This window comes from Gigantopelta aegis, chromosome 10 (genome assembly GCF_016097555.1).
Source record: "Gigantopelta aegis isolate Gae_Host chromosome 10, Gae_host_genome, whole genome shotgun sequence".
Lineage (NCBI taxonomy): Eukaryota > Metazoa > Mollusca > Gastropoda > Neomphalida > Peltospiridae > Gigantopelta > Gigantopelta aegis.
The window spans coordinates 9,953,910-9,969,742 of record NC_054708.1 but is presented as its reverse complement, the minus strand read 5'-3'; the positions used below and the strand labels follow the sequence as shown (position 1 = coordinate 9,969,742).

At 34.2% G+C, this 15,833-nt stretch overlaps 1 protein-coding gene across 5 annotated transcripts in view; it reads right to left on the bottom strand.

Annotated features, from left to right (window-relative positions):
- The window catches only part of LOC121382810, a 49,285-nt gene extending 37,064 nt beyond the window's left edge, over positions 1 to 12,221 (bottom strand). For all 5 annotated transcript variants that reach the window (XR_005959221.1, XR_005959222.1, XM_041512433.1 and 2 more), the window contains exons 1-4: positions 11,977 to 12,221; positions 5,639 to 6,162; positions 5,044 to 5,110; positions 3,833 to 3,923 (exon numbers count right to left, since the gene is read on the bottom strand). Coding sequence is in view for 3 of the 5 variants with exons in the window: in XM_041512433.1 (XP_041368367.1) it covers positions 3,833 to 3,923; positions 5,044 to 5,110; positions 5,639 to 5,950 (470 nt within the window). In the remaining 2 variants the exon portion in view is untranslated. The remainder of the gene's footprint in view (positions 1 to 3,832; positions 3,924 to 5,043; positions 5,111 to 5,638; positions 6,163 to 11,976) is intronic.
- Positions 12,222 to 15,833: the final 3,612 nt, after the last annotated feature.

The following is a 15,833-nucleotide window of genomic DNA, read 5'->3' as shown; positions in this document are numbered from 1 at the left end:
GTTCAATACGAAAATAGCCGAGTGGTTTAACTGGTTCCTAATCTTATCAATATGTTTAATGTAAATTAAGTGTTAAAAGCAGTGTCTCTCATGTAGTATGCCAGTCCCTTTGCCTAAATTTAGATCAAATGTCGAATACGCGGTCTTTATACGAATATCAGTCGCGAGTTTTTTGGGGGGTTTTCCCCCGCTGTCAATTGCTTTAACATTATTTTTTATTTTTTTAAACAGCTAAAAACCTAACGACTACAAAGTTTCAGAACAAATATAGCCTTGCGGTTTAACCGATTCCCAACCATATCGTAATAAGTGTTAAAAACAGTGTGGCTGATGTGTGCCAGTTCCTGTCTAAATTTAGATCATCACAACAATGTTGAATGCGCAGTCTGTTTACGGACATCAGATAATAGTTAACCAGCCGCAAGATTTTAGTTCGGTCTATCTATCTAGTTTTTTGTTTGGTTTTATTATTTTTCTTTATTGTTTTTAATACATGTACATGTAGATGGTTGAGCAAATCTCATAATAGGAGTTAGTCATAATTATTGCAATGCGCAGATGCAGCTATGTTACAAAGCAGGTTAGCATGCAGCATTGGGTGATTAAAAGCCAAAGGGTGCATAAAAAGATAGTGCAGGGTGCACATTAAGTCAATACTTTTCTTAATGTGCAGGGCGAGTTGCTTCCCTCTATATAGCAAATTTAAAATGATGGGCAAGTGTTTTATGTTGTCGTTGGAATATTTATTTTTGTTAATAATGATGTACGTACTTCAGTCAGGATTGAACGAGTATGGTAGGTTATACATTTTTGGTTTCTATGTCCATTTGTTACACTATTTCGGTTGAGAAATGGTTGATACAGAGTGCCATAAGTTTTGATTACCAGTTATATAGAGAATATGTAACACTATTCGGATATCGAAAGAACCACACTTTCTACATGTACGTCCCTTCAGACTACATAAAAAGACAGGAAAAAACCCACTAAATTATTTATAAGAAGAAAAACAATGGATATACATGTATATGTATTATACAGATAGAATAGTGTATATAACATATGCATGTAATATAAACGAGACAGTTATTCAGTGAATTATGTGATTTAAGAAATATAGATGCTAGGTGGAACCCTGTATTAAGCATGCAAACAAATGTCATATTGGTAACACCTGTAACTGAAAGAAGATATTGATCAAATTGAAAAACTAATGAAATCCCCCCTCCCAAAAATAAAAAAATAAAAAAGATATTGGTTTTATGTTTTCGTCAAACCAGAAATATACGACACTACTACAGGGTTGAAAATTAACATGAAAACCAAGGTCGCCAGCAGGGCCAGTTGAAGAAAAATCTTACTGGCCCTTCTAAAATTAAACTAGCTCTCCAATTATCACATTATAATTTAAATGCACAGATAAAATTAAAAATAATAACCGTTTGTGTAAAAGAAAACCGATGAAATGATGTTTAACTTCATAATGAATAAGGAAGGAAGGAAGGAAGGAAATGTTTTATTTAATAACGCACTCAACACATTTTATTTTACGGTTGTATGGCGATGGACATAATGAATAAAGTAAAAATTCATATAAAAACATGTTATTAAGTTTTAAAGTTAAACCCATACAAACTCAACCCCCCCCCCCAAATTTTTTTTGAAAAACAAATCCAGTATAAATAAACATGTTTCTTTACAAAATACCATTAAATGAAACATATTAAATCTCATTTTCAATGGAGGGTAAAAGATAATGCAGTAGAAACAGACTAAATGTAGAACTGCGCGTGTGTTAGTTAACTAGTCTGGGAGTGGCAGTCTTTGTGGCGATGCAAGAGGGATGGAATAAACTTTGTGGTGATGCAATAGGGGTGAAATTCCCAGCAAATGATTTCCTCGGGAGTGGCTGTTCTCCTAGAGATCCATGGAATCACACACTTTTTGCCAAATGCCCATTCGACTCTGCTTTGTGCAGAGATATACAGCCCTGATCATGTATTATGGTTGTGTCATTCAGATTACCTTGGATGTTCCATCAATTGCCTTAAAACTTGTATCACAAAAAAAAGAGTTAACCTATTGATGGTAATTTGTAAAGAATTTTTGTTTTAATTTACACTGCACTTTTACCCCCAATAAAATTTTATTTGAGACAGTATGGGTTTAAAATTTAATAAATTAATGTTTTTATTTGAATTTTATCTTTATTAATTATGTTGGCGCTGTCAATAGAACATGTTCTATGTCTTCTGCTGCCAGATCTGTAGTTCACGCCAACATAGACGCAGTGTGTTTTGTCACATTCAATTCAGTATCAGTTTCTTTTTTAACTAGTACCATACTCGCCAGACACTAAAATCGATGGTCGCCCAACGGACTACCTTTGTAAAATTCTTAGTTGCCCTTAGCCAATAAAGATCGCCACGGGGCGACTGCTAATTTTCAACCCTGCTACTATAAAATTAGAAATCTCACGCATTCACGTTGGGCACGAGAACCAAATGTAATGTGCTATATTTTTGTTTTCATATATTTATTAGTCATTTACAGTGTATGGGTATATACTTTTGTCTTGATTTATGCATGTGTGACATGTAAGTATGCACGTACTAGTCTACATTTTGTGTGACCTGTAGGTCTATGTACGCAAGTACCTAACTTAAGTTTCGTTTCTTAACCTTCTGACTACTGCAGGCGAGATATCTCACCCGACGTCACGTCAGTCGACATACTGTACACTGTATACAGTGCATTCCCCAATTCATATTTCCCGCCGTTTTGCACACGACACTCACTGGAAACGGAAATATAATAAAAGAAAATATTATTTTTTTTCCAAATGGTGGCTTTTGTTTTGATTTTTTCAATTGAAAATACCTTGAAATTTTTAGTTCAAAAAGTGGTTTTCGGCAAGTATTTTCGCTTGACAACAATGGCGGCACGTCGCTGTCATTTTCAGGGATCGATAGCCGATTGTGACAGCTAATTTGATAATAAATTTGATCGTTTTACCAACAACGAAAATTACCAAATATTGCAATATGAATCGTAGTTCGGGTTTTAAAAAAAATTCAGAAAACCACTCTTATCGGGAATAATGGACATAAATACTGGACAGCTGGCCACAAATGCCCGTAAGTAAACGCAACCTTTTCGATTTTTTGCCTAATTTTAATCACCATTAGCTGATCTAAAAATAATAAAAATTACAAAAATAAACCCATGAAAATAATACTTACCGATTCATATATGAACTTTATTTCATGTATTTATAAAACATTTAAGTGAATATATATGAGTAAAAATTATAAACTTGTACCCACTCAACATGGTTTTTGTAAAAAATTAATCCAGTAGTCTAAAGGTTAAATATACTGCTGCTGGAAAAACTGTACATCGGCAGAGTACTCAGGCTAATTATATAAATTTAATTACAATCCAGTCGGAAACATGTTAAGCTGTTAATGGTATATTGCCATGGACACTATTTTTCCCAGTATTTAGTTTGCCGTGGTCATTTTCTTAATTGCATGGGTTGGCACAGGGCTAGATAAATCAGTCTAACCCTAGGGCTAGAACATTTTTAATTATGTCAGGAATGGGTGACTGATGTCATAACTTAATTACTTATTTGTCATGTTGAATCATAGTTTTAAAATATAAACTTTAGTTTACAAATGTTTTGTTACTGTAATTAAATGGGCATTAAAAAGAATCAATGACTGTTGTGCGGTGAATTCATTCCAACCTACAAACACTATTTTGTCCATTGGATTGGAATTGCACAACAGTTTTAGATTCTATTAGCATAAAAATTAACATATTATACCTTTCTGCTGGATCCTGCGACTCCACTATTTCTATCTCTGTTCTGTCATCAGTTGCATCATTAACGTTGATGGATAAGGGAGCAAAGTATTCTAAAAATAATAAGAGAAAGAAATGTTTAATTTTAATGACACACTCAACACATTTTATTTACGGTTATATGGCATCAGACATATGGCTAAGGACCACACGGATTTTGAGAGGAAACCCGCTGTTGCCACTAAATGGGCTACTTTTTCCGATTAGCAGCAAGGGATCTTTTATTTGTGCTTCCCACAGGCAGGATACCACAAACCATGGCCTTTGTTGAACCAGTTATGGATCACTGGTCTGTGCAAGTGTTTATACCAACCCATTGAGCAAAAATAATAATAGTACCAAATTACAGATACTACATTCCACATCTTACACATATTAATATTATTCAACTATGACATACAATTATCTATATTAATCATTAATAAATATGTGTTTTTGCCGTCAAAATGGACACACCAAACATTGCCATTTGAATTCAAGTAGGTATCAACAATAAAATACATTACATGTACCGTACTCCATATGATGTAATTACTATTTATAACTTTAGTTTGGATTATATGGTTACAAGTCAGAATAGCAACTAAAATGTGAAAACTGACAAAATTAATTGAAAGAAAAATAGCTGTTTTTGCTAACAAAATATTTAACATTCAAAGTACATAAATTTATCAACTACAATTTTTTCCACTAATTATCATTTTGAATCTTTGTTTCTTTCTCATATTTATCCATTTACTATTAAAGATTCGGTTTTCAGAGAAAAACAATTATAGCTGTCATTACAATTAATTACAAATTAAAGATTAGCTTTAGAATAAAGTAAAGACAAAACCAGACAACAAAAGTTATAGTCAAATATCATATGTTCATTTCCAATAAAGGCCATTTCAATTTTATAAACATTATTAAAAATAGCATTTTGGCTCAAGGAAAAAGGACCAAGCTGTAACCCTCTTGAATAGTGACCAATTTGTATGAAACATCACATATAAGGGACCCTTGTTTTTCAGAAAAAGTTTGGAATGTTTAGCATAGGTTTTTGTAAGATGCTTTGCAGTGCTTACATGCACGTGAAAGCAAATGTAGGAATAACACTTGTTACTATACAGCTTAGTTTATAATTTTATTATAAAGATAACCGGTCCTTTATATGGCTTTAATTTTACAAACCTCTTTCACATCTAGTCTCTTTAAGTCTAGCACACAACTCGTCAACCAAATTCTCAATGTCGCTTTCCTGTAAGAACAACATTCAACTTTTAAACATAATGTGTCTTAACTATATTATTGATAACAAAAAAAATCTATCACTGCAGATCAATTCTCAACCCAAATCTGTAAACTTAATTTATTTCTTACTTTTGTACTTTGATCGGTTCACCAAAAACGAATGCCCATAATTCACTCTATAAAGTTCTGTAACAATAATCATAAGAGGTTTTGGGTTTGTTGTTTTACAGTGAGTCATATATGTTTTACTTGTGGAAACTCTATAGGTTACAGTTTTCTGTCCACGTAACCTGTTTTTAGGGGTTAGTCAATTTTCTCAAGTCCAGGCTCCGTATTCAAAAACGTACTAAGTCAATGTATGATATTTATCGACATACTTAAAGTATGTATGTAAGTATCATACTTTGACTTAAGTATGATTATGAATATGGAGCCAGGCTTATTTTTGGCATAGCATAGGTCAGTTTCTTCAATTTCTTTAGCAATAAATTATATACTAAGTCTTTCATTTTACACAACTCAATAAAACACTTACTTCATCCGACACAGATAATAAACATTCAACTGCAGCCGTTTTCCTTTTATCCTCTTCACTAACAGAGCAGCTTTTCTTTTTCCCTTCTTTTTTGTCTTTGTTTCGTTTGGCTTCAGCTCTTCTCTCCCATAAATCTTCTCTTTCCGAGTTTTCTAGCTCAGAGACATCTTGCTGCAACAGGGTGATGACGTACCGAGTATAAATAATGGAGTCAATACCACGAAGCTCCAGCTGATGGCCTAGCCATGAGTGGACAGAGTCCGACCAAGGCAATGCAGCCTCTAGAGACATTCTGCTCTCCGGAAACCTCATTAAGCCCAATGTGTTGTGTTCCTCGTGGTCTGATGTCCAACTGCAATGCTATCTGCCACCAGGAGCTGTGATCCCACAGCCTCTAGCATCTTGATATTGCCTTGCTGGTTTAACTTGCTTGAGCAAGACATTTAAATTAACTTAGCATGCCATTCCATTCTGCTGTCCAGCTTCCACTCCATCTGCCGGCTAGAAGAGGATAATTTACAAACCTGAAAGAATGACAAAAAGATCATACAACCATGTAAGAACAATTCACAAACCTTCACAAATACTTCACAACTATGTATAGGGATCATGCTAGGGGGGTGATTTTTGCCCAAAAAACATCTTCCCAACTCACAGAACTTCACCGTGTTTAAAGTCCATGGTCGAAAGCTACTTTGCCTTTGATTTTTCAGAATTAAAATCATTACATCATCAGTAACATGGTCACCATGGAAACAGACCGCAACAATATCCGGGACCATATTTTTTAACTTTACAAAGCCAAAACAAGGGTCCGAAAAGTGACTGTTGTCGACCTTAGGCTAAATTTCATTTTATTTCATAAAATATGTTTTTGGGTATATATACGGAATTATTTGAAGACAAAATCCAGTTTGGGCTTCTTAGAAATATTAAGACGACCAGAAACACATTGAATATACAGACACTGATATTCTAAACAAGAAAATATATTTAATGCATAATTCTAGACGTTAATTTTTTTTATTAAGGTTGACGACACTTTTTGGGCCTTGTTTTGGCTTTGTACACAATAAATAAAACATATCCAAAGGTAATTTTTTGATATGATATATTTGACAAAATGTACTTTTTATTTCTTTCATCTTTTAAAACTTGAAATCGATATTTTGGCTAGAATTATGAAAATTAAAAAGATACCGTGTTGTCTGTTATAAAAATTTGACAGGGGTCAAGGTTGGTAGACCAGTTTTTATTTTAATGTGACGAAGCATTGAAATAATACAGCTAAGTTTGAATTTGAATGATGTAGTATTCCAATGACGTCACTTTTCATCTCCTTATTTTTACAATAACCATAAACTGGGTACCACAGACGTCCCACACTGCGTTCATCTAACGACAAAAATACGAATACAATATTTACGGAAATACTATTCTACATTTTTCAGCTATGATATGTGAAACAAAATCAGTTACCATAAAAAATCAACAATGTGGACTTAAAACAAAATCCATTCTAGTAAACAAAAGTGAGGCACCCTGCAGAAACAGGAAAGAGTGCAACATTTCTAACTGCAATCAGGTGCATGTGTTTGCAAAAGATATCGTACCGAGCATGTGAGGTTCATCATTTTCCATTTCTAAGCCCACTACATTAAAAAAAAATAGATTTTCCTTAACTATGCACAGTTGACTAACACTTTGTTTACTGGTAATTTTTTTTTTAAAGAAAAAATTCAGTTTGCTAAGCATTCTGGTCTGGTCCACATTTTACCAACACCCATCGCTAACTCTTGATGTCAATACAGATAGGCATTATGTTCATACCAGTAAAGAGTTAGTAAAATATCTTCTTTTTTTAATGAACTGATTCTTAATTAACACAATTTAAACACTCAAACTTATTTACAATTGTTAGGAATGGATTATGAATACTATTCACTATAGTAGAGGCACAAAAATGTAGCATACCTTTTGCAGATCGAATGTAATAATTGAAAATAAATTCTAACAACAATGGGCTTAAAAATCATAACAAATAAATGATTTGGCCTAGTTGATCTAGTGCATGTGAGGTCATGTGACACGCACCGAATGTTAATTCATCTTCCTCCATTTTAAGTCAATTTCTACAAGTTATGTGGTCCCAATATTGGTAATTTTAAGGAATAAACAAAAACGACTGAGTAAAATTAATGGTTTTAGGGGTTTGTAAAGTTTTGTATTTAGATACTTTCTTGTCTGAACTTTATTGTTAAAGTTGCACGCCCTAGTTCCATCCAGCGAAAATAAATTACAATTTTGGTTAATCTACAAACCTGTAACACACTTAGATCACGTTTTTATAAAATGGAGTGAAAAAGCAGGTTTTATATTGATAAATACCATGGGAATCCCCATGTCCCAATTGCTTGTCACCGATAGATGTCGCTCGAAGCACAAAAATGCCTACGTCACGAAAAATTTCACAGAGTGCGCACAGACTTGGGGTGCGTTCCTTTCGCCTCTCCTGGACATGTTCCAACTGTTCTGTCCTGGACAGCAAAAGGAAAGAGTTTGGAACAGGAAGTTACTTTACGAACATGGGTGCTTCTTTTTAGGAAGTGGCTGCTTCAGCAATCATGATACTTGAATCGGAATAAGACGACACTGACCATGTTGACTATACTACAGTGTTTGAAATAATAAATTTTATATATTTTGTATAAACCGCAATTAGCCTACATTTGCTATTCGGAACCGGGTACTAGTGCCTAACCTACTGTTATTAGCAATTAGATGCACCGTTTATTATTGGTGGTGGTGGTGGGTGGTGGTAGTAGTAGTAGTTGTAATCGTCGTCAGGGGTGGAGAGGCACTTCCCCTCTCCAGGACAAAAATTTAAAAAAAAATCCCTACTCTATTTAAATAAAAGTAACAATATAGCTTGTGTCCCCCACCCCAACCCCCAAGGTTATATCCCCTCTCCAGATATCGTAAGACTTAGCAAAATTATTGGTTTTAAGGGTTTGTAACGTTTTGTATTGAGATACTTACTTGTCTGAACTTTATTGTTAATAAAAATTTTCACGAACTGTGAAGAAAAACCTCACAACTGAACAACAAGCAAACGACAACAAATCGGATGTTGATTGCACGAACCATTCACGAGAAAACAAACCGAACCAAAATGATAAGTCATGAGGTATACCAACGTCTGTGACATTGAAATGGGAATATCCCCTCTAAAAATAGATTAGACCTTGTCTGCTCAACGTTTTTTTCTCAGAGGCACGTGCCTTTTTAAGAAATACAAAAAATGTATTTTGTGGTATTACAAACACCAGGATTACCAGGATTTCAGGTGAATGGAAATGTACATTCTAAATAATAAACGGTAAGTAAAGTGCAATTTTATTTGTGAAAAAATTGGTTTAATAGCGAAAAACAACGGCGTAATGGTTAACAACTAGAGTGTGTCCCTTTAATGAAAATGTTCTAGAACTGTGAAGAAAAACCTCACAAATGAATGACATGTAAGCAGAAAATAACAAATCAGATGTTGATTGCGCAAACCGTCCATGAGAAAACAAACTGAATGGAGTTGGAAGCATTAACGTAGTTATGAATGTTGACGATACATGACATTTCCATTAAAATTCCAATGCAAATTTGCTGTTGACAATTTTTTTGTTGTACATTACAGTGCTGTCCAGTGTATCGGCGCGCCTAAGCATTCAAAGACCATTTTCTAAAATTTTAATTGTACTCTTAACAATAAATATCCTAACATCCTAATGATACTTGAGCAAAATTCCAAGTGTGCTGAATAACCGGACGCGCAGATACACCAGGCACAGTTGTACTACATGTAATTGCACCTGAATGTGTTTGAAGAAAATCTTGTGATTACAAAATTGTACCTTTTACAAATATGGATTTCAAGTGAAATTACGGTAAGATTATATTTATTGTGTATGCAGTCAAAACAAGCGTGTGAAAAGTAACTTTCTTCGGCAGCCATGACAGATAATATGAGAATCTTGTGAGAATATTCACACATGAAAATATAGAATCTACTACAGTAATTTTTGTTTTATGATATATTTGACGAAATGTATTTTTTATATTTTAAAACTTAAAATTAATAGTTTGTCTAACATTTAAACTGTATTGTCTGCTCTTGGAACTTTTTTGACAGAGGTCAAGGCAAGTAGACCAGTTTTTATTTTAATGTGGCGAAGCATTGTAATATATAGCTGAATTTTTATTTGAATGATGTCACATTACATCTTTTTACAAGAACAATAAACTGGGTGCATGACGTTTCCATTTTAAGAATGCTAGACACATTTCAATGCAAAATTGCAGCAGAATTTTTATTTTATTTTTTGAACATTACTCTGAAGAAAATCTTGTGATTAAAAAAATTATACTATTTACGAAGTATGGATTTCAAGTGAAATTACTGTAGGATATTTATTGTGTACGAAGCCAAAATACGGGTGCGAAAAGTGACCGTCATCGACCGTAGCATTTTTAAAGTACTTACAGTGCTAACCTTGTGCTAGTAGTGTAGTGGTAGAATGTTATTTTAATATTAGTGAGTATTTTGTGCATTATTGTAGTGGCTTATCTCAGATCTGAGATGAACTATAAATAATGTTAACTTTGTGCTAATAGTGTAGTCTTAGAAGTTAATTAAAGCCGCACACCCTAGTTCCATCCAGCGAAAATAAATTATAATTTGGTTAATCTACAAACCTATAACACACTTAGATCACGTTTTTATCAAATGGAGTGAAAAAGCAGGTTTTATATAGATAAATACCATGGGAATCCCCATGTCCCAATTGCTTGAAATAATTTTGAAAGTTAGTATTCTGATGTCACCGGTAGATGTCGCTCGAAGCACAACAATGCCTACGTCACGACAAATTTCACAGACTTGGGGTGCGTTCGTTTCACCTCTCCTGGACATGTTCCAACTGTTCTGTCCTGGTTGTATCCCCTCTCCAGATATCGTAAGACTTAGCAAAATTATTGGTTTTAAGGGTTTGTAACGTTTTGTATTGAGACACTTACTTGTCTGAACTTTATTGTTACTGAAAATGTTCACGAACTGTGAAGAAAAATCTCACAAATGAACAACAACAAATCGGATGTTGATTGCGCGAACCGTGCACGAGAAAACAAACCGAACCAAAATGATAACGGTCATGTGATATACCAACGTCTGTGACATTGAAATGGAAATATCCCCTCTAAAAATAGATTGGACCTCGCTTGCTTAACGTTTTTTTCTCGACAGAACGTCTTGTGAAAAAATGCATTTCGTGGTTTTACAAACATCAGGATTACCAAAAAGCACTTCAGGTGAATGGAAATGTGTATTCTAAATAATAAAATGTAAGTAAAGTGCAATTTTATTTGTGAAAAATGGGGTTTAATAGCGAAAAACAAAGCCGTAATGGTTAACAAATAGCCATAACTAGGGTGTGTCCCTTTAATCAATTTATTGTTATTATTAACACTGTATTACTATTAGTGATCACCAAATATTCATCATTAGCTCGTCTCGGACAGTATAGTTTTAAAATACCTACTGTACAGTTAATATATATAGGTTATATGTTTGTAAAAAGATATTACTCGACAGTTTCTGTGGTGCTCCGAAGAAGATAGCAGAGAAATCTACTTACAACCAACATGGTAGTCAAGGGATAGGTATAGCGAGACGATATTGTACATTGCTAATTTTAAGGGCTTACCAATATATAAGACATCTTTATGGCATCTGATGTGTGTCAGTTGTGAAGAAACTTAAATATGTATAGAACTACAACTGTATTTGAACGAAACGTGCAATAATATTGGCGGGAAACGTGCCGCTGTGATCTGTAGCGGCACTGCTACAAAGAAATGGCATCCAAATCCCGTATCGGTAACTGAGACGTAGGCGAAAGTTTTTGTTACAATACTCTAACTATGTCGACCTTAGTGACTTAGTCGAAAACATCTTACAATGCAGGAAACTTAGGACAGTCCCTTTAAAAAAAAAAAAGTGTACCGTCTATAAAATATCAATTAAACGTGAAATTTCGCTGAAATATGTTAAATGTATTGAGAATGACACCAAAACATAGGTGTAAAAACATCCGTCGATCTTAGTCACGTTATTGCTTGTAGCCAATGTAGGCAGTAATTTTATTGCAAACCCCACCCAAAATCAAATGGCAACTTCTAGCAAATTGAATTTCTAAAGAATGCCAATCAAAAAGAGAAAACATTATTAAACAGTATTGTTTTTAAAATGGTTGTGAATTAAGAATACTTTGAAAAAAACAAAGGCTTACCTCAAATGTCGAAGTAAATGTTTTGGTCCCTTCTGACAGTTGACGCAACTTCGCTGTCAAAAATCCAGCCATCGCGGAACAGCCAGTTAATGGCTTTTTGCAAGCCCTACTCCATTTTAACTTTCTTAAATCTGTTCCCAAGCAAACTTGGACATATTAACATTTGCAAAAACCTCTCTAATAAGTAATCAACTCGAAATTTACAACAAAATCAACAAAACGAAAATACTAAGTAGGAAGCTGAGGCAAACTCAGCTGACCTTTGGAATGAAGGTGCCCGTTTCTCGGAAGTTATACCGCCAGACGAACTAGTTCGGGTTTACAAACGATTTATAATATTAATATATAAAGCTAACACACTTTAAATTTGGTGTTTTAAACTTGCAAGAGTAATGTTTCACTAATTCGCAACAAAAGATATTAGTTTTGTATACCAAAAGAAAAACATAGCTTTTCTATACATATGCGCAACAATAAACCGTCTGCTGTGAAGCGGGTGATATGGCAACAGGAACTAGTTACATCAAAATAGCTCACGTGTATGAATTTTTGACCTTTTACCGTTTACGTAACTGAAAACTGCATTACGGTTTAAAATATTCCCGTGTATTCAAATTCATATCTTATGACATAATATGTTACCCATACTATAAAACTAATTTTACACATTGATAAAAGGTTAAAATGAAAAAGAAATGTGTTTGTCATTGAAGGTCTATTTGTAGACCTATTAGTTTGGCAATTGGGTCATTCTACAGAAAGCGTCACTTTTTAAAATACAAATTCAAGATAAAATAATTAAAAGATATAAATTTTTTGTTGTTAACTTTTGGAAACTAGATGAACAAAGAAACATAAAATTATATCTGGCCACGCAGAAGTGTAATCGGCCTGCACGTGGAGATACATGATTTTACTCAATGAAAAAGCTCATTATGTCATTGGTGTTACCGGACAACGGGGGTAGTTCAGCAGTGTGACCCAATTGGTTTATAGTGATCAAGAGCACATGGATGTGTTATTTGGGTGTCCCTATAATAACATATATAGAATGACTTTAGAATTAAAAACTATCCAAGGGTGTAATTGTACATTTCCACACGGATATTCTGTATGTGATTTAAATTATACACTGTGGCAGTTTTAATTATTTAAAAGTATGGAGTCCTTCAAAATAAATTTCATCAGTCATAAAGGTAGAAGGTATGCTTTCCTAGATAAACAATTTAAATTTCAAAAATAAAGTTTCTTGAGAAATGACAGCTACATGGGCGTCAATCCGGCTTTAAAAGGGGGGGGGGGACATGTTAGTGTGTGTGTGTGTGTGTGTACATCGCGCGTGTGCGTGCGTGCGTGCGTGCGTGTGTGTGTGTGTGTGTGTGTGTGTGATAAAGGAATGTGAATAAAAATCATAAAGCTACGCATTAGTGGTTAAACTTTTAATTCAAGAAAACAAATCCAAATTGCAAATCAAAACGGACAGGTAACACCAATGACATTTTACACTAATCTCGAATAAAATCTCTATCAAAGATGATTACTAGAGAGAAAAACATGCTATGAGAGGTTGATATTATTAATGGTATCGTTAAAGACAACACATTTATTTTTCTAAATATAAATAAAAAATAAATGGTGCAGGGACATAAAAGTGACACTTTCTGTAGAACTTGTTCTTTGGATTACAAATTTATGTTGACGCTATCTTGTAGAAACATTTCACGTGGTACAGGGCCATGCTCCCCACTTCAAACACTATAGGGCCTTACTTAACAAAATGCCCGTCAAATTTAACACTCGTTTATATACAAAACTAAAAAATACACTGTCCATATTTTACTACCCAGACATGGAATTATTTTTGTCCCTCCTAGATGCCAAGCTCATATATCACCAATGGCAATATAGTAGGCCAAGGCTAGGCATGTTACAACATATTTTCTCACAGACAAGCCAGGCCCGTAGCAGGGGGGGGGCTTTTTGGGGCTTTTTTCCCCCTTTTTTTTTTTTTTTTTTTTATAACCTTTACATCTCGACTGAATGTAAAAGTTGTAGCGAGACTAACGGATCGAGATTAACGGCGAGTTACAGTAAAGGGCAAATAACCTTTGAAGCATGCCCCGGACCCCCCAAATACCTCGCACCTTCGGTGTTCGATCAATTGACCCCCCCCCCCCCCCCCCCCCAATAATCTCCATCATGCTACGGGCCTGCAAGCAGAACTCTCCAGATCCTCTAGGCTACTTTAATACGAGTAGCATTAGTCACATTCATTATTAGACCATCTTAAATGTTTGTCTTGGTACAAGGCTTTATTCACTTAAATTCCATACATGACTATAAATGTGGTTCTTATTTATGTTTTAATACTTATGTTTTAAAATGTGCCATGTTCTTTGTATTATTCATTTATATATATATATATATATATATATATATATATATATATATATATAGAAATAAAGTTTGTATTATTAATTATTAACACCCCCTTATCATGTAACGCGTATGCCAACCGCTGGTCACTGTCAAAATTTCAAGGCAAATTCCCCACCGACCCCTGAAAAGGTATTGTACCATACCTCTATGGATATAAATATATTTTGGAGGTATGAAACGACCCGTCAATCAAGATTTGTTCAAAATCACGTGAGAAGCTCAGCGCCTGTGCAAATCGCGTAAATTCCCAGTTTTACTGGCGCCCCCTAGATAATGTAGATAAGCCAGCACAATCTAATTAAAATTAGCTCCACTATTACATGTGGATCTAAAGACAGCCAGTTGGAGCTCATGTCCACCAATCAAAACCTTACTTGCAGAATCCTGCCAGTGATTTAAAAATAATTTGAAAACATTCCGAATTATCCTGAGGGTATACGACATGTTTCGTGTGAATTACGAATGCCTTAAAACATGTTTTATTTTATAAAATAAATAATTTGTAATGTAAAACTGAAGACTGATTTAGTTTTTTTTTAATTTTATAAATAAATAAATAATTTTTAATGTAAAATTGAAGACTGATAACCCACCCCGTACGTATTGGTATGGTTCGCTGTACTGCGGCCACTAAAATAGACTCGCCCGATATTTTTAGAATTTGTATGCTCCCAAATAACGTTATAAAAGGCGAAGTGTGATTGGTCAATATTTAAATTGTTATTTACAGACGAAATGTTACCTGGACATTGGGGACTACGCAGTGTTGTTAGTTTTAAATCACTGGCAGGATTCTGCAAGTAAGGTTTTGATTGGTGGACATGAGCTCCAACTGGCTGTCTTTAGATCCACATGTAATAGTGGAGCTAATTTTAATTAGATTGAAGCCAGCATTGCGAAACTATAGCGATGTGGTGGGCCTTTTATGTACCAAACAGAACTGGATCATCTATTCTAAATGCTTAAATAATAAAAATATTCTAGACACTGCAGCTTTAAAGTTTGTTTTTGTTTAACGATACCTCTAGAGCACATTCATTTTATTAATAATCGACTATTGGACGTCAAACATTTGGTAATTTTGATATATATTCTGAAGAAAAAAACCCTCGCTACATTTTATCCATTAGTAGCTAATGATTTTTTTTATATACATCATTCCACAAGCAGGCCCCTGTGTGTGCTGTAACCTCATCGTGGTGCAGGGGTGTAACATTTTCTTTGAGAATGGCCAATACAGCACAAAATTGAAGTTTTGAGTAAAATTCAGTATCTATCTGTGATATTTGTGTTTTTGCACAGTTCTTTACACTTTTTTTTTTTTTAATCTTGAATTTTTATATTGATGTTGATCATCACTTTATATATTTGCATTACCATAGTTTGACACCCAGCAGCCGGTGTATTTTTCGTGCTGG